At 45.6% G+C, this 20,000-nt stretch overlaps 1 protein-coding gene across 4 annotated transcripts in view; it reads left to right on the top strand.

Annotated features, from left to right (window-relative positions):
* The window catches only part of LOC143293911 (uncharacterized), a 52,747-nt gene that overhangs the window by 25,724 nt on the left and 7,023 nt on the right, over nucleotides 1-20,000 (top strand). For all 4 annotated transcript variants that reach the window (XM_076605279.1, XM_076605278.1, XM_076605277.1 and 1 more), the window contains 5 exons: nucleotides 9,403-9,566; nucleotides 10,054-10,161; nucleotides 12,356-12,473; nucleotides 17,004-17,415; nucleotides 18,368-18,490. In XM_076605279.1, the coding sequence (XP_076461394.1) occupies nucleotides 9,403-9,566; nucleotides 10,054-10,161; nucleotides 12,356-12,473; nucleotides 17,004-17,415; nucleotides 18,368-18,490 (925 nt within the window). The remainder of the gene's footprint in view (nucleotides 1-9,402; nucleotides 9,567-10,053; nucleotides 10,162-12,355; nucleotides 12,474-17,003; nucleotides 17,416-18,367; nucleotides 18,491-20,000) is intronic.

Below are 20,000 nucleotides of genomic sequence, written 5' to 3'. Positions count from 1 at the left end.
TGTTGTGTATTGATGTGTCAGTGCATTGATGTGTCATCGTGTGTCAAATCAGTGAGCAGTCTTTGATGATGTGCTTTGATGTGTCAGCGCATTGACCTGTCAGTGTCGGTGATTCTTTGTGCACCGTTGATGTGGAAGTGTGTGATTCACTCAGAAGACAACAAGAATTTCTCTGTGTGGGTTCTTAAAACAATATTTTTATTATGAAAGGTTTTTGTGTGTGAGAAACTAAAACTTGAGACTGTGTCAGTGTGGGCAGTGCAGATGAATAGAATAAAAGAAAAGATGTTTGTTTTTCAGCCATGAAACTAGGTGCTGATATTGGTAAAAAAAAAAAAAAAAAAAAAAAAAAAGGTAGGAATTGTGCAATGTTTCTTTTATCGAGAGCGTGGTGCCTTTTTAGTATCACCTGAAATGATATTGTCTCTGGCAGGGAGGAATTTCTGTACGTACACGCTTATGTGCCCATGCCCAGAATGCAGTCACATACACTTGCATGCACGCACATACGCACATACACACACACACACACACACACTCACTCACTCACTCACTCACTCACACACACACACACACACACACCAGACACACAGCCTCCCCCCTCCACCCCCCCCCCCCACCCCCCCCCCCACACACACACACATAAACACCCCCACCCCCCTCCCTTGTACATCACTATTACCGCCAACAACGTTACCAATTTATTACCACCATCAGATTTGCAAAACAAATTAGTCCGTTAAAACGTAAAAAAAAAAAAGAAAAAAAAAAGGTATCCGCTCCCAGCAAAATCATTGCAGGTCACTCACTCACAACTTCTTCTTCTTCTTCTTCTGCGTTTGTGGGCTGCAGCTCCCACGTCCCCTTGTATGTAAACGAGTGGGCTTTTATGTGTATGACTGTTTTTAAACCCCGCCATGTAGGCAGCCATATTCTGTTTTTGGGAGTGCTCTTGAGAGTTCCCAACCCCATTCACTTTGCAAAAACAACCCCCCCCTTCACCCCCCCCCCACGCCCCCCCCCACGCCCCCCAAAAAAATAAAAATCCTGAAAATTTCCATCAAAACCAACCTCAGTTTATCAGCCTTGCACTCACGATACCTTGCTCCCCCAACCTGTACCCCCTAACCCCCCCACCCCGTCCTCCCTCACCCCCCTCCCCACCCGTCCGCCCGCTGCCCCCCCCCGACCCCCCTTCTTTGCACAACTGCCACCGCCACTATTTCCTTATTGCCTTCAGTCATGTCATCGGTGTTTGGTAACTGGATTGGAAAAAAAAAAAAAAAAAAAAAAAAAGAAAGAAAGAAAAAGAAAAAAAAGAGAGAGAGAAAGACTTGCGATGTGAAATTTCCTTATTCCTTTGAAATACAAGGTTCACAGAAAGTTAAAGAAACTTGCACACATTTCTTCTTAAGGGGCACGGGTGAAGTGGTGGTCCTTTGAAATACAAGGTTCACAGAAAGTTAAAGAAACTTGCACACATTTCTTCTTAAGGGGCACGGGTGAAGTGGTGGTCCTTTGAAATACAAGGTTCACAGAAAGTTAAAGAAACTTGCACACATTTCTTCTTAAGGGGCACGGGTGAAGTGGTGGTCCTTTGAAATACAAGGTTCACAGAAAGTTAAAGAAACTTGCACACATTTCTTCTTAAGGGGCACGGGTGAAGTGGTGGTCCTTTGAAATACAAGGTTCACAGAAAGTTAAAGAAACTTGCACACATTTCTTCTTAAGGGGCACAGGTGAAGTGATGGCTGAATTTCCCGGAAACAGCAGTGTCTGCTGCCTGTGTACCACTCATACCCACTGTGGCTTTCTAGCATGTGTGCTTCTGTTTTTTCACAGTAAAAAAACAACAACAACAACAGCGAAAACAACAACAACAACGACAACAACTACAGCTATCATTTCTGAGTCACTGAATAACTATAAAAAGTTTAGATAAATTTTTGAATTTTTTTCTTTTTTCAAGCTGTTGATGACACAGATGTGTCTGAAAAAGCGATTACTGTATTTTGATGAGAATCCCTTGGTAGACCGTACGCCCCATGCATGATTTGAAACGTCTCTTGATTTTTTTTAATAAAAAAAAAAAAAAAAAAAAAAAAATTCATAGAGTACATGCCAGCTTTTAAGGAGTGGTACTTAACTTTGTGAAGCCTGTTTGTGTGGGTAGTCTCTGATCTGGTTGGGGTATAGGTCCTTAACATTTTGTGGTCTGTATATGTGGGTAGTCCATGAAGTGGTTCTTAACATTTAGTGGTCTGTATGTGTGGGTAGTCCATGAAGTGGTTCTTAACTATTAGTGGTCTCTGTGTGTGGATAGTCCATGAAGTAGTTCTTAACCATTGGTGGTCTGTATATGTGTGGGAAGTCCATGAAGTAGTTCTTAACCATTTGTGGTCTGTATATGTGTGGGTAGTCCATGAAGTGGTTCTTAACCATTGGTGGTCTGTATATGTGTGGGTAGTCCCTGAAGTGGTTCTTAACCATTGGTGGTCTGTATATGTGTGGGTAGTCCATGAAGTGGTTCTTAACCATTGGTGGTCTGTGTATGTGTGGGAAGTCCATAAAGTGGTTCTTAATATTTAGTGGTCGGTATGTGTGTGGGTAGTCCCTGATGTGGTTCTTAACATTTAGTGGTCTGTATGTGTGTGGGTAGTCACTGAAGTGGTTCTTAACAATTTATTGTCTGTATATGGGTGGGTAGTGTTTGATCTAGTTGGTGTACAGATCCTTAACAATTAGTGGTCTGTATGTGTGTGGGTAATCACTGTTCTAGTTGGTGTACAGATCCTTAACAATTAGTGGTCTGTATGTGTGTGGGTAATCACTGTTCTAGTTGGTGTACAGATCCTTAACAATTAGTGGTCTGTATGTGTGTGGGTAATCACTGTTCTAGTTGGTGTGCAGATCCTTAACATTTAGTGGTCTGTATGTGTGTGGGTAATCACTGTTCTAGTTGGTGTGCAGATCCTTAACATTTAGTGGTCTGTATGTGTGTGGGTAATCACTGTTCTAGTTGGTGTGCAGATCCTTAACATTTAGTGGTCTGTATGTGTGTGGGTAATCACTGTTCTAGTTGGTGTACAGATCCTTAACAATTAGTGGTCTGTATGTGTGTGGGTAATCACTGTTCTAGTTGGTGTGCAGATCCTTAACATTTAGTGGTCTGTATGTGTGTGGGTAATCACTGTTCTAGTTGGTGTGCAGATCCTTAACATTTAGTGGTCTGTATGTGTGTGGGTAATCACTGTTCTAGTTGGTGTGCAGATCCTTAACATTTAGTGGTCTGTATGTGTGTGGGTAATCACTGTTCTAGTTGGTGTGCAGATCCTTAACATTTAGTGGTCTGTATGTGTGTGGGTAATCACTGTTCTAGTTGGTGTGCAGATCCTTAACATTTAGTGGTCTGTATGTGTGTGGGTAATCACTGTTCTAGTTGGTGTGCAGATCCTTAACAATTTGTGGTCAGTGTGTGTGTGGGTAGTCACTGATCTAGTTGGTGTACAGATCCTTAACAATTTGTGGTTTGTATGTGTGTGGGTAGTGCCTGATCTAGTTGGTGTACAGATCCTTAACAATTAATGGTCTGTATGTGTGGGGATAGTCACTGATCTAGTTGGTGTACAGATCCTTAACAATTAATGGTCTGTATGTGTGGGGATAGTCACTGATCTAGTTGGTGTACAGATCCTTAACAATTTGTGGTCTGTATGTGGGGGTAGTCACAGATTTAGTTGGTGTACAGGGTTTTTCTTTCGGTGAATTCACAGCGCTTACTGTTGACTTCCTTGTATACTTCTCCGGTTTTCAGTTCAGTAGGGTATGTACAATTCTCTTTTTTTTTTTGGTTTGTACGCATTTTTTGGGATTGGTTATTATCTTTTGTTGCTGTCTTTCCCAATATTTGTTGGTTTCTTTGCTCCTCTGTGTGTGTGTGTGTGTGTGTGTGTGTGTGTGTGTGTTTGTGACATGGTGGTGTTGTCATGTGTGTGTGTGTGTGTGTGTTAGTTTAGCTGGGACTTGTTGTTGGAGACAGTTTGCTGTGAGGATTACTGAAGGAGTGTAGTAGAGATGTTTGGTGCACTGCTTCGTGCAAGACGAAGGAAGCCGTGACTTCGTTCCCCAGTGTTCAGTCAGCACTGCAGTGACGACGGGCGCAATAGCCGAGTGGTTAAAGCGTTGGACTGTCAATCTGAGGGTCCAGGGTTCGAATCACGGTGACGGCGCCTGGTGGGTAAAGGGTGGAGATTTTTACAATCTCCCAGGTCAACATATGTGCAGACCTGCTAGTGCCTGAACCCCCTTCGTGTGTATATGCAAGCAGAAGATCAAATACGCACGTTAAAGATCCTGTAATCCATGTCAGCGTTCGGTGGGTTATGGAAACAAGAACATACCCAGCATGCACACCCCCGAAAACGGAGTATGGCTGCCTACATGGCGGGGTAAAAACAGTCATACACGTAATAGCCCACTCGTGTGCATACGAGTGAACGCAGAAGAAGAAGAAGTAGTCATCACTGCAGTGTGTTCATCGGTCCGTCCGTCTGTCCGTCCGTCTGTCCTGGGTGCCGCATGGTCTGAGAAAGTCAGTCAGTTGGCTATCGGTTTATCAGTCAGTGAGTTAATCAGTCACTCAGTATGGCAGATAGTCAGTCAATCACTCATTTCATCAGTCAGTCGAACGGTTGATCAAATCAGTCAGTCAATCAGTCACTCAGTATGGCAGATAGTTCATCATTAATTTCATCAGTCAGTGTCAGTCAGTCTGTTGACTGATCAGTCAGTTAATTGGTCACTCAGTATGGCAGATAATCAGTTAATCAATCACTCATTTCATCAATCAGTCAGTCAGTCAATGAATAAATACAATAATAGAAGTTAGCAAAATGAGTAGATAGATAGACAGAATGGACAGATAGACAACAGACAGAAAGAAAAAAACAGGGAATAAAATAACTTGAATGAATCAATCAATAATTCATGCAATAGACAAAAACAAGGCAACAAAATAATAAATGTGATAGCAAAGTGTTGAATATTCCTTGCACTGGTTCTTGTTGTGTTGAATGAGGGATTAACTCACTCAGTACGCCCAGTCCTCTCTTCTCCTCTACACAGACCCCTCGGATGTCCAGTGGGTGTCTCAATGACCCAACCTTTAGCTTCTGTCGCCAGAATTGTGGTATTCTTTGTCAACATTCACCTCTTCAGTATAAGAGCGTTCCGCTTGCAATATTTTGATGATGGTAATTGGGATGAAACGCTGTTAACATCGTCTCTTTCGCCGTTCATATGGAGAGAGTTAAGAGTGATGGATGAAGGGACTGTAGTTTCTGGACGTTACCCTGCACTGTCTGGTCTCTTTCCTGCTATACTCACCCCCTGCCACCACCCCTACACACACACACACACTCTCTCTTTCTCTCTGTGTCTCACTAACAGACAGAACAGACAGACAGACAGACAGACGGACGGACGGACAGACAGACAGACAGTCACACAGACGGACAGACAGACACACAGACACACACACACACACACACACACACACACTCTCTCTCTCTCTGTCTCACTAACAGACAGACAGACACACACACACACACCCACACACACACTCTCTCTCTCTCTCTCTCTGTCACACACACACACACATACACACACACACACACACACACACACACACACACACACATAAGCACAGGCATGTACACACTGACACTTACACACACTATATGCAACACGAACTCCACACACAAACATAAGCGCACACACACACACACACACACACACACACACACACACACACACACACACACACACACACACACACACACAAGCACAGGCATACATACACTCACACTCACACACACTATATGTAACACACACACACACACACACACACACACACACACACACACACACACACACCGAGCACAATGGAGACTCTTCCTTGTTCCCGTCTGTTCTGTTAGTAACATCGACCACCCCCCTTTTTATGGAGAGCATAACCATGTTTATAATTATGTGAATCCTGGTGCGCATATGTTTGTCAGTCCACTGATTGATCATTAGCTAAATGCTGTGACTCAGTGAATGTGGTCTCTAATTGTGTTGCGAGTGTTTCCACGTTTTTGGAGAAAAGTTGGGTGTAACTCGCTTGCGTAACGGCTGAGGAGTTGCTTTAGTTGAAGTGTGTGTTCCAGGAGAAAAGTGACTTAAGGCCAGAAACTACAGTCTTCTTCTTTCTTCTTCTTCTGCGTTCGTGGGCTGCAACTCTCACGTTCACTCGTATGTACACGAGTGGGCTTTTACGTGTATGACCGTTTTTACCCCGCCATGTAGGCAGCCATACTCCGTTTTCGGGGGTGTGCATGCTGGGTATGTTCTTGTTTCCATAACCCACCGAACGCTGACATGGATTACAGGATCTTTAACGTGCGTATTTGATCTTCTGCTTGCATATACACACGAAGGGGGTTCAGGCACTAGCAGGTCTGCACATATGTTGACCTGGGAGATCATAAAAATCTCCACCCTTCACCCACCAGGCACCGTCACCGTGATTCGAACCCGGGACCCTCAGATTGACAGTCCAACGCTTTAACCACTCGGCTATTGCGCCCGTCAGAAACTACAGTCAAATAACGACTTTTTTTTTCCTCTCCGACTATATCTCTCTTCTTTTTTTTTTTTGTCTACTAGGTGTATCATCACTTGTGGATCACAAAAAAAAGTGTTCTTAGATTTCTGTGAATACCTGTTGTTATGGAAACAAATCAAAATGGCCGCCAAACAATGTATCAAAGAAATCGGGCTTGTGGTCCATGTGGTGCATTCAGAGACTTTTTGTTATGTGGACGGACTTGATACACAATGACATTATCTTCATTTTCACATGAGATTGTGTTGATTCTTCAATTATTGTACTTTTTATGAATTTTTGAAATTTTGGGTATTGCGAAATCCTCACAATTTACAATGGGTAAAAAGATTGGAACTGCTATGAATTAAAACCCAGAGAATATTTTCATACATACTCGTGACAAAACTTCAGTATCATGTCATAAAACAGTCATGCAAAGTCTCATGGTTGTAGGTTTACTCATCATTGAGCAAGTCCAAGGTATGTTGTCAGAAAGCCAGAAATTTGACGACTTGCGTCGAAATTGAATAAAAAATTATTGATAAACACTTTTGTGATCCAGCAGGCAATCTTTATTGGCAATTTTTTCATTGTTAAAGACATCTTTACAGTGGAAAAACTTATGTATATGATAGAACAGATGTGCAAGAATCAAAATCCATCAAAAACCCAAATCATGAAAAATCATCATTTTGGTCTCTTTTGCACTGCCGTGTAACCCCTTAATTTAACCCCTTGACTTGTGAGCCTTGGTGAAATGAGATCAGTGTTGCATCAGTCTGAAGGACAGTTACTGCCTTTGTGTACTTTACAATGGTGTAATTGGTTTTGCTGAACAAAAGCAATCCAGTCCTAGGAGTAGGAAGTCCACCTACAGAGTGGTGACTGACGTCCTGACCTGTGAGCTGTGTCTTTTCTCAGCGAGGTGACAGCCCTTCACTGACATCCTGACCTGTGAGCTGTGTCTTTTCTCAGCGAGGTGACAGCCCTTCACTGACATCCTGACCTGTGAGCTGTGTCTTTTCTCAGCCAGGTGACAGCCCTTCACTGACATCCTGACCTGTGAGCTGTGTCTTTTCTCAGCCAGGTGACAGCCCTTCACTGACATCCTGACCTGTGAGCTGTGTCTTTTCTCAGCCAGGTGACAGCCCTTCACTGACATCCTGACCTGTGAGCTGTGTCTTTTCTCAGCCAGGTGACAGCCCTTCACTGACATCCTGACCTGTGAGCTGTGTCTTTTCTCAGCGAGGTGACAGCCCTTCACTGACATCCTGACCTGTGAGCTGTGTCTTTTCTCAGCGAGGTGACAGCCCTTCACTGACATCCTGACCTGTAAGCTCTGTCTTATATCAGCGAGGTGACAGCCCTTCACTGACATCCTGACCTGTAAGCTCTGTCTTACCTCAGCAAGGTGACAGCCCTTCACTGACATCCTGACCTGTAAGCTCTGTCTTATCTCAGTGAGGTGACAGCCCTTCACTGACATCCTGACCTGTAAGCTGTGTCTTACCTCAGTGAGGTGACAGCCCTTCACTGACATCCTGACCTGAAAGCTCTGTCTTACCTCAGTCAGGTGACAGCCCTTCACTGACACCCTGATTTTACTTATGTGTACAATTTATGTGTACATGGGAACATCTTAATTTGTGTATTGTTAAAAGATTTTACTTAGGTGTACAATTTATGTGTACATAGGAACCGCCAAATTTGTGTATTGTAACAGAATTTTACTCAGGTATACAATTTATGTGTACACAGAAACCACCTGATTTTTTTTTTAATCAAAGGATTTTACTTAGGTATACAATTTATGTGTACATAGGAACCACCTAATTTGTGTATTGTTAGAGAATTTTACTTAGGTATACAATTTATGTGTACACAGAAACCACCTGATTTTTTTTTTTTTTTTTTTTTTTTAAATCAAAGGATTTTACTTAAGTTTACAATTTATGGGTACCTGGGAACACATAGGCATGTGTGTGTGTGTGTTTGTGTGTGACTGATGATTTGTTTGTAAACTTTAAAGATTGATTTATGCAGAGCATATTAGACGTTTATATTTATAACCTTTAGTTGCTTAACATCACTGACGATCATTCTATCACAAGTGTATTAGATTCCAACTGATTTTCATGCCCACATTTTAAAGACATTGTAAATTTAGACGTTAAACAGACCCTTCAGATCATAACTTACTTCCCCCCCCCCCCCCTCCATAATTATGCAGTTAGCCTCTGGAAAATCAAAATTCAGATACTTCTGTTGTTGTACAATGCTTGAGATGTGTGAACACAGCAATAATAAACCTAAACCAGAAGATGAAGGAAGCACTGTGAGAATCACTGTCAATTTGTTTACTTCATTTTTGAAGACTTTTGGTGTGGATGTACCGTTGTTTCGCTGGTGGAACAGTTTCTGAGTATATCCTTTTGTGAAAGCTGGAACAAGTATTATATATCCTTTTTGTGGAAATGGGAACTTTCATCATCATCATCATCACCATCATGAGTTGAAAGGCTTCTCATCAAGGTGTTTCTGGTTTTGAAAAAAAAACTCAGTAAGACTAAGAGCCAAGCAACGACAGCAAAAAAAAAAAAAAAAAAAAAAAAAAAAACCCACAAAAAATCACACCAAAAAAAACAACCACCACACAACAAAACCCCACCATCCCCAAAGTGTGTCATGGATCCCCTGACCAAAAAGTGTGTGATGATGAGACGCAAACTCTCCAAAAAACTTGGGTCGGGCAGACGCGGCGGGGCGGCCAAGGGGGAGAAGAAGGGGGGGCAGAAGATCTCGGGGCCCAAGCGGCTGGACCGCTATGTGGCCGTGGCCGACTACAGCGCCCAGGAGAAGGGGGAGATGGACCTGACGGCAGGCATGTCCCTGGAGGTCACCGAGAAGAGCGAAAGTGGTGAGGCACCTTTGCTTTCACTTTCACTTGTGTGATGTGTGCGACCTGTGTGATGTGTGTGACCTGTGACCTGTGTGATGTGTGTGACCTTTGTGATGTGTGTGACCTTTGTGATGTGTGACCTGCGACCTGTGTGACCTGTGTAACCTATGACCTGTGTGATGTGTAACCTGTATGATGTGTGTGACCTGTGACCTATATTATGTGTAACCTGTGTGATGTGTGTGTGACCGGAGTGATGTGTGTGACCTTTCTGATACGTGACAAACGACCTGTGACCTGTGTGATCTGTGCCCTGTGCGACCTGTGACCTGTGCCCTGTGCGACCTGTGACCTGTGTGACCTGTGTGATGTGACATGTGCAGGGTGGTGGTTTGTCAATGCGGAGGTAGCACCAAATCTTGGTGCCCAGCACCTGCCTGTGTGACCTGTGACCTTGTGTGACCTGTGTGACCTGTGACCTGTGTGACCTGTGACCTGTGTGCAGGGTGGTGGTTTGTCAACGCGGAAGAGCAGCAGGGTTGGGTGCCCAGCACGTACCTACAGCCGGTCAACGGGTCGTCGTCCACACAGGACAGTGTGCAGGATGGGCATGGTCAGTGACCTCGTCGTCCTTTCTTCCTTTCTTTCTTTCTTTCTTCTTTCATTCACGTCTTTGTTCATCATGTTCCTGTGACCTCATCATCCCCTTCTTCTTCATCCTTCTTTCATTCATGTCTTTGTTCATCATGTTCCTGTGACCTCATCATCCTTTCTTTCTTCTTCTTTCATTCATGTCTTTGTTCATCATGTTCCTGTGACCTCATCATCCTTTCTTTCTTCTTTCATTCATGTCTTTGTTCATCATGTTCCTGTGATCTCATCATCCTTTCTTTCTTCTTCTTTCATTCATGTCTTTGTTCATCATGTTCCTGTGACCTCATCATCCTTTCTTTCTTCTTCTTTCATTCACGTCTTTGTTCATCATGTTCCTGTGACCTCATCATCCTTTCTTTCTTCTTCTTTCATTCATGTCTTTGTTCATCATGTTCCTGTGACCTCATCATCCTTTCTTTCTTCTTCTTTCATTCACGTCTTTGTTCATCATGTTCACATAACCTCGTCTTATTTTCTTCTTCTTTCATTTACACCTTTATTCATCATGTTCATATGACCTTGTCTTCCTTTTTTTTTCCTTTCTTCTTCTTTCATTCACGTCTTTGTTCATCATGTTCACGTGGCCTTGTTGTCCTTTTGTTCTTCTTCTTTCATTCACGTCTTTATTCATCATGTTCACGTGGCCTTGTTGTCCTTTTGTTCTTCTTCTTTCATTCACATCGCACACACTCCTCTTGTGTCGCCCCTCCATTGGTGTGTTCCTGTGGTGTGTGTGCTTGTGTGTTGTGTGGTGTGTGTGCTTGTGTGTTGTGTGGTGTGTGTGCTTGTGTGTTGTGTGTTGTGTGTGTTGCGTGTTGTGTGTGCTTGTGTGTTGTGTGTTGTGTGTGTTGTGTGGTGTGTGTACTTGTGTGTTGTGTGTTGTGTGTGCTTGTGTGTTGTGTGTTGTGTGTTGTGTGGTGTGTGTACTTGTGTGTTGTGTGTTGTGTGTGCTTGTGTGTTGTGTGTGCTTGTGTGTTGTGTGTTGTGTGTGCTTGTGTGTTGCGTGTTGTGTGTTGTGTGTGCTTGTGTATTGTGTGTGCTTGTGTGTTGTGTGTTGTGTGTGCTTGTGTGTTGTGTGTGCTTGTGTGTTGTGTGTGCTTGTGTGTTGTGTGTTGTGTGTGCTTGTGTGTTGTGTGTTGTGTGTGCTTGTGTGTTGTGTGTGTTGTGTGTTGTGTGTGTTGTGTATTGTGTGTGTTGTGTGTTGTGTGTTGTGTGTGCTTGTGTATTGTGTGTGCTTGTGTGTTGTGTGTGCTTGTGTGTTGTGTGTTGTGTGTGCTTGTGTATTGTGTGTGCTTGTGTGTTGTGTGTTTGTGTGCTTGTGTGTTGTGTGTGTTTGTGTGTTGTGTGTGCTTGTGTGTTGTGTGTTGTGTGTGCTTGTGTGTTGTGTGTTGTGTGTGCTTGTGTATTGTGTGTGTTGTGTGTTGTGTGTGCTTGTGTATTGTGTGTGCTTGTGTGTTGTGTGTTGTGTGTGCTTGTGTATTGTGTGTGCTTGTGTGTTGTGTGCTTGTGTGTTGTGTGTTGTGTGTGCTTGTGTATTGTGTGTGCTTGTGTGTTGTGTGTTGTGTGTGCTTGTGTGTTGTGTGTGCTTGTGTGTTGTGTGTGCTTGTGTGTTGTGTGTTGTGTGTGCTTGTGTGTTGTGTGTGCTTGTGTGTTGTGTGTTGTGTGTGCTTGTGTGTTGTGTGTTGTGTGTGCTTGTGTGTTGTGTGTGCTTGTGTGTTGCGTGTTGTGTGTTGTGTGTGCTTGTGTGTTGTGTGTGTTGTGTGTTGTGTGTGCTTGTGTGTTGTGTGTGCTTGTGTGCTTGTGTATTGTGTGTGTTGTGTGTGCTTGTGTGTTGTGTGTGCTTGTGTGTTGTGTGTTGTGTGTGTTGTGTGTTGTGTGGGCATGTGTGTGTGTGTTGTGTGTTGTGGGTATGTGTATGTGTGTAAGCAGAAAGATGGTTGGATGATGACGGTGGTTGTTACAACAGAAGAGAAATACATCTGCATCGATAAGTTCGGCAATGATGATGAGGTGTGTGTGCGCGTGCGCGTGTGTGTCCATTTGTGTGTGCGCATGTGTGTGTGCATGCGTGCATCTGTGTGTGTGTGTGTGTGTGTGTGTGATTTGGAAGATGGACCATGTAATGTGATGGCTGACGGTGGTTGTTACAACAGAGGAGAAGTACATCTGCATCGAGAAGTTCGGCGCGGACAATGACGATGAGGTGTCGCTGGAGAAGGGAGTCATCGTGGAAGTCCTGCAGAAGAACATGGATGGCTGGTGGACTGTGAGGTCTGTCATGGTGATGACGATGATGATAGTGATGATGAGGGTGATGATGATGATATTGATGATGATGATGATGATCTTATTGATGATAATGGTGACGGTATTGATGATGATGATAATGGTAATGATATTGATGTGAAGTCTCCCATCGACGGACCAGGCGGAGGAGGAAACCTTTCCCAATGGCTGTGAAGGCGGAAAAGGATGACCAAAGGGCAGGGGGGGCTCTTATCCTTGGCTGGAAGTCCTCCCAGGAGATGGAGCTCTGAAGAAAAAACCTGCACCTGCCGAGGCCGTCCTACACGTGGCAGTATCTGCACCTGTGGGACTGTGAGCATCGGTAGGCAAGAGAGTGGGGAAGGGACTGCACAACTCCTCACTAAAAAAAAAAGTCACCTGCGCTGGTCAGGCAGTCAGGCTAATGTCGACTTGAGCAGTTTCACCAGAGATGCCTACGAAAGATCCTCGGCATAAAGTGGCAAGACAGGGTCTCCAATCTTACAGGTCCTAGAGAGGAGTGGCCTGCCCAGCATTGAAAGCCTGCTGATCCAGTGCCAGCTATGCTGGACAGGACACGTTGTCTGTATGACAGACAGCAGGATCCCGAAGATGCTTTTGTATGGCCAGCTGAAGGAAGGCCACCGTGAACTTGGAAGACCCAGCAAGCTCTTCAAGGACACCTCAAAGCCTGAGACATAGACATCGCTTCCTGGGAAACTGATACCCTTGACCGCTGTCACAGGAGGATGCTATGCTCTAGTGGCATAAAGACGTTTGAAAACAAGAGAACGCTGGCCATTAAGGAGAAGCGTGAGCGAAGGAAGCAGGGCTCAACTTCTGGAGACGTTTTCAGTGTCGGCAGATTCATGGGGGACGGTCATTGGAGGGATGTGGTGGTGGTCTCCACTCTGGGGGAAGACGCTCGCTCAGTCTGGCTCCGTGACTAAGCCATTGTTGTCAGTAGAGGGCTTAGCAGGTGGTATCCCTGTGGACTGCCGGTACTTGGACTAGGACAGACAGACCTGGGTGTAATAATAGTAATAATGGTACTTATATAGCGCTCAATATTGTGCATAAACGCTTTCGCACCTGTCATTCTCACGCACGCATAACTCTAAAACTGGAGAAACTAAAAGACAAGGAAGAGGCAGGGTAGGGAGGCTATTTTGGGAAGAGGTGGGTTTTAAGGCCAGACTTGAAAGAGCTGAGTGTGGAGACTTGACGAAGCGAAAGAGGAAGTTCATTCCAATTGCAAGGGCCAGAGACAGAGAAAGAACGGCGGCCAACAGTCGCGAGTTTGAATCTGGGTATGCGTAAGAGGAGTGGATCCGAAGCTGATCGTAGTGAGCGAGATGGAGTGCAGAGGTGAAGGCAGCCACAGAGATAGGAAGGGGCTGATTTGTGAATTTGTGTGGTCGTGTATGAGGAACTCTGAATGAGCAGCGTAGGAGTAATGCCACGGAAATGGTGCAGATGATGGGGCAGCAAAAAAAAAAAAGAAAGAAAAAAAAAAAAAGTTTCGTCTCAGTCACAAGGCAGACAACAGACTTAGACGAAGGGGCCCCATCGTGGCTTTGTAATGTTCTGAATTTAATCTGTTTCAAACTCTTTGTGCTTTCCTGAATTTGTTTACAAGTCATCAGTGTGTGTGCAAATTTTGAACACAAAATATGGATACTGTTATCATCTCACTGTAAGATAGCATAAGAAGGGAGAAGGGAGTTTAATATTTCTTCTCCAACTAACTCGTTACGTTACTGATCAGTGTGGAAGTTGTCAGTCCATGAATTCTAACAGTTGTTAGATTTGTTTTGGTGATTCTATTTCTTACCAATACAAAAGGGTTGTCTGTGGGGAAAGTCAGGGGAGCTGACCGGCAGTACAAAGTGAGTTAATGACTTCTGATTGCCGTGAAGAAACCATTGTTCGTACAGCTCTCCCATTGCTGTTGGCCCAATTGTAACTTTCGTCAGTCTGTGCTATGCACCAAGCATTGGGCCTGGATTCGTTTACAAGTCATCAGTGTGTGTGCAAATTTTGAACACAAAATATGGATACTTTCATCGTCTCACTGTAAGATAGCACAAGAAGGGAGGAGGGAGTTTTATATTTCTTCTCCAACTAACTCGTTATGTCACTGATCAGTGTGGAAGTTGTCAGTTCATAAATTCTAACAGTTGTTGGATTTGTTTCAGCAATTCTGTTTCTTACCTACACAAATTATTTTGCAGTAATCCTCCATACTCCAACAGGAGTGAAAGGATAATTAAAACTGGAAACTTGGGTTATCTGTGGGGAAAGTCAGGGGAGCTAACTGGCAGTACAAAGTGAGTTAATGACTTCTCATTGCCGTGAAGAAACCATTGTTCGTACAGCTCTCCCATTGCTGTTGGTCCAACTGTAAGCTTTCGTCAGTCTGTGCTACGCACCAAGCATTGGGCCTGCAATGATGATCGCGGTCCAACAAGCTCACAGTTCGAATCCCGCTCGCACCCTTTCTCCCAAGTTTGACTGGAGAATCAAACTGAGCGTCTCGTCTTTCAGATGACATGATGGACTGAGGTCCTCTGTTAAGCATTTGTATTTGTGTTTGTGTTTGTATTTGTATTTGTGTTTGTGTTTGTGTTTGTCTTTGTATTTGTGTTTGTATTTGTGTTTGTGTTTGCATTTGTATTTGTGTTTTGTGTTTGTATTTGTGTTTGTATTTGTATTTGTATTTTGTGTTTGTATTTCTTTTTATCACATCAGATTTCTCTGAGTGAAATTCGGGCTGCTCTCCTCAGGGAGAGCGCGTCGCTATACTACAGCGCCACCCATTTTTTTGTATTTTTTCCTGCGTGTAGTTTTATTTGTTTTTCCTATCAAAGTGGATTTTTCTACATAATTTTGCCAGGAACAACCCTTTTGTTGCCGTGGGTTCTTTTACGTGCGCTAAATGCATGCTGCACACGGGACCTCGGTTTATCGTCTCATCCGAATGACTAGCGTCCAGACCACCACTCAAGGTCTAGTGGAGGGGGAGAAAATATCAGCGGCTGAACCGTGATTCGAACCAGCGCGCTCAGATTCTCTCGCTTCCAAGGCGGACGCGTTACCTCTAGGCCATCACTCCATGCAGTTGGTGCGCTGAAAAAGAAGCCATGGCAGCTGGAGTGTGGTGTCCTCTGTGTGAAGAGAAATCCACTCTGAGAGGTACAGTGAATACGTCAGCTTGCACTCCAGGCCTGACGAAGGGGGTTGGGTTGTGCCGCTGGTCAGGCATCTGCTTAGCGTGGTGTAGCGTGTAATGAATTTGTCTGAAGCAGCGCAGTGACGCCTCCTTGAGAAACTGAAACTGAGAACACATTTCAACCAACCATCCCCCCCCCCCTCCGTTTGTGATATGGACCAGGCGTTGGGCCCAGGATGATATTTGCGGTCCAACAAAGGTTTGAACCCCCCCTCTCCCCACCAGTTACCAGGGATTGGAAGGCCTTGCTTTTGTCAGTCTGTGATAAGAGCCAAGCGTATGGCCTAGACTGATATTCACGGTCAAACAAACTAAGGTTTGAACCCCCTCTCCCCCAAGGTACCAAGGTGTAGAAGGCCTAGCTTTTGTCAGACTGTGATACGAACCAGGCGTTGGGCCCAGGATGATATTGACACCAGCTGCCGTGGCGAAGTGGTTAGCGTCGTGGACTGACAGCTGGGAAGACGCAGGTTCGAATCCCAGCGGAGGTGGTTTTTCGGCCCGTGGCCAGCTCCTACCCAGAGTTGAGTGTGCTGTGGGCTTAAATGGGGAGACTGGGACCACACAGTGCGTCTTTGGGTGTGTTGCTCTAATTACCTGACCGACACTGCAAGTGTCTGTATCTCTGGGGCCTGGTTAACGCCGGGATATCATTATGACAGGAAGCGTAGAGTACAGCCTTGTCACGTAGTCCCAAACCAAAATGGACCTCCATAGCAACATCGTCATCGTCATCGTCATCCTCCTCCTCTTCCATCATATTCAATATAAAACAGTCTCAAAAGTCTGTGGCCTTTCATGCCCTGCTCTCATGGTGACCTCAATTTCGATACCCCTCCACTTCTGTGCTTGGGGTGAGTCCTGTCAATGTCTTCAGTGTTGGCAGATTCATGGGGGGCTGTTGTTTGAGGGACGTGGTGGCGGTCTCCACTGGGAGGGCCACTCACTCAGTCTGGTTCCGCGACTAATCCATTATTGTCGTTAGTAGGGGGCTTAGTAGGTGGTGTCCTAAGTATGTTAAATCAGAACAGGCACCACTGAACACCACTGAAGTGACTCAGCAGCAGTGCAGGGTCTCCTCTGCTGTGTGGCCTCCTGGCGACCTAACATCGGTGGTTCCCTGTGAACTGCCGACGCTGGAACTGTGACGGACGAACCCGGGTGTGGCCGTGTATGGGGGAATCTAAATGAGTGGCGTGGGAGCAATGCCACTGAAATGGTACAGATGATGGGGCAGCAAAAAAACCGAAAAGGATGATATTGATGTTCCAACAAACTGAGGTTTGAACCCCCTCTCCCCGCAGGTATCAAGGCGTGGAGGGCCTGGCCCCAGCCACCTACCTGAAGCGCAGCACGGACCCCTACGCCCAGAGTCTGGTGGAGAAGAGCCGGCAGAGCGGAGTCCAGATCATCGGGAATCTGGCCGACGTCTCCACCCTCCTCTCCTCCTCCTCCTCCACCACCCCCCGCAACTCCCTCGCTGTCTCCTCCGCCAGTCCCCGTAACTCTGCCGTCCTCGGTGGTGGCGGCGGTGGTGATGATGACGGTGGTGGTGGTGGTGGGAAGGAGGAGGAGGAGTGGGATGAGGAGAGGGACGTGATGGGGAAGGTGGGGGCGGAGGTCAAGCCGGAGTCGCTGGTCAAGGTTGTTCTGAAGCAGAGGTCGCTGGAGAGGGGTGGCAGTCTGAAGCCTCCGCCCAGACAGAGCTCTGTGCAGGTTGGTTTGGTGTGTGTGTGGGTGTGGGTGTGTGTGTGTGGGTGTGGGTGTGGGTGTGTGTGTGTGTGGGTGTGTGTAAATTGTGCTGTGTAAATATGATTGGTTATTGTTATGATTTTGATGATGATGATGATTGTGTGTGTGCGTGTGTGGGTGTGGGTGTGTGTGTTTGCGTGTGTGTGTCTTTGTGTGTGTGTGTGTGTGTGTGTATGTGTGTGTGTGTGGGTAGGTGTGGGTGTGTGTGTGGCGGGGGGGAGGGGGGGGGGTTAGGTGTGTGTGTGTGTGTGTGTGTGTGCATGGGTAGGTGTTTGGGGGTGGGGGGGTGGGGGGGGTAGGTGTGTGTGTGTGTGTGTGTGTGTAGGTGTGTGTGGGTTTGTGGGTAGGTGTGGGTGTGTGTGTGTGTGGGGGTAGGTGTGTATGATTGTGTGTGGGTGTGTGGGTAGGTGTGTGTGTGTGTGTGAATTGTGTTGTGTAAATATGATTATTATTGCTATGGTTTTGATGATGATGATGATTGTGTGTGTGTGTGTGTGTGTGTGTGTATGTGTGTGTGTGTGAGTTTCTTCCAAAAGAATTGTGCTCTGTAAATACCATTTAAATACATATACTTAACCGTCACCCACTAGTGCAGACTCCGGCAGGGGTCTGACATTCCTGTCCTGTGCAAACTACTATCCACCTGTGTGGAGAAAACGAAAGTAGCTACGGCCGATAACCTCCCAGAAGTAGGTAACCTCCCCTGTGCCCTCTTTTTCCGGCAGCCATCTCGACTCCTGTTCCCGTGCTCTGCATACGGCTAAGTTTTTTTTTTGTATTTTCTATCTGTCTATCGATTCTTTGACGTCCTTGTTGTTTGTCCAATTATGTCTTCTGCCTCTTCTGCTTCTGCTCCTTCTGACAATGACGAGTGCTGTCACTGAGAGAGGCATCCATGTTTGTTGTGGGTCCACAGCAACTGGTGGTGAGCCCCCCACCCCCCAGCCCCACCTCCAAGCCCTCCACGTACGTCACCGTCGCTGAGTTTGAGGACACTGTGGGGGACGGCATCAGTTTCACCGTCGGGGAGACCGTAACCGTGAGTGTTCTACCATCACCCTCAACATAATAATAATAATAATAATTATGGTACTTATATAGCGCTGAATCTTGTGCATAGACAAATCTAAGCGCTTTCGCACCAGTCATTCTCATGCACGCATAACTCTAAAACTGGAGAAACTAAAGACAAGGAAGAGGCAGGGAAGGGAGGCTATTTTGGGAAGAGGTGGGTTTTAAGGCCAGACTTGAAAGGGCTGAGTGTGGAGACTTGACGAAGCGAAAGAGGAAGTTCATTCCAATTGCAAGGGCCAGAGACAGAGAAAGAACGGCGGCCAACAGTCACGAGTTTGAATCTGGGTATGCGTAAGTGGAGTGGATCCGAAGCTGATTGTAGTGAGCGAGATGGAGTGTAGAGGCGAAGGCAGCCACAGAGATAGGAAGGGGCTGATTTGTGAATACATTTGTAGCATTGAGTGCTGATCTTGTATTTTATTCGGTGTGAGACAGGGAGCCAGTGGAGATGTTGCAAAAGAGGAGTGATGTGCTCAGATCTTTTCTTTCTGAGGACAAGTCGGGCAGCAGAATTTTGTATGCGCTGTAGGGACTGAATGGATGAAGCAGGCAAACCAGACAATAGAGAGTTACAGTAGTCAAGGCGAGAGAGAATGAGAGAAACAACAAGTCTAGATGTTGCGTCAATGGACAGATATTTCCGGATGATGACGATAATGATATCTATACTTATATAGCGCCTGTCCTCGGTCGGAGACCAAGCCCTAAGCGCTTTACAAAGACGGAGTGATTTTCACAACAGGCTGCCTATCTGGGTAGAGCCGACTGGCGGCTGTAATTTGGTGGGCGCTCATCATTCGTTTCCTGTGTCGTTCAAACAGGTTTCAGTCATGCACACATATACTCATACAGACATGCAACATTTTGCTTGTATGGCTGTTATGTTTATTTACTCTGCCATGTAGGCAGCCATACTCTGTTTTCAGGGGTGTGCATGCTGGGTATGTTCTTGTTTCCATAACTCATCAAACGCTAACGTGGCACTGACAGGTCTGCATGTATGTTGACCTGGGAGATCGGAAAAATCTCCACCCTTTACCCTCTAAGCGCCGTCACTGAGATTTGAACCCAGGTCCCTCAGTGATATGCTTTAACCACAAGGCTGTTGCACCTGTCGAACAGTTCAGTTCAGTTAGTGAGTTACTCCAGGAGGTGTCGCAGTGTCTGGACAAATCCATATGCTGAGCAGGTGCCTGACCGGCAGCCCCCAACCCAGTGCGCTTTGTCAGGCCTTGGGATCTCCCTGAACAAGTGGGTGGGGGGATGCAAGAAAATGTGTAAATGTGTTAACATGTGGGATTGCAAGAAGAGTGGGGAAATGTGAGAAAGTGTGGGAATGTGACAAGTGTGGGAGTGATAGAAATCTGGGGAATGCAGGGAATTTGGGGCATGTGAGAAAGTGTGGAATGTGACAAGTGTGGAATGCAGGAAATTTGGGGCATGTGAGAAAGTGTGGGAATGTGACAAGTGTGGGA

Source organism: Babylonia areolata, chromosome 19 (assembly GCF_041734735.1).
Source record: "Babylonia areolata isolate BAREFJ2019XMU chromosome 19, ASM4173473v1, whole genome shotgun sequence".
Classification (NCBI taxonomy): Eukaryota; Metazoa; Mollusca; class Gastropoda; order Neogastropoda; family Buccinidae; genus Babylonia; species Babylonia areolata.
Note: the sequence above shows the minus strand (reverse complement) of the source record. Positions and strands in the feature narration are given on the sequence as shown.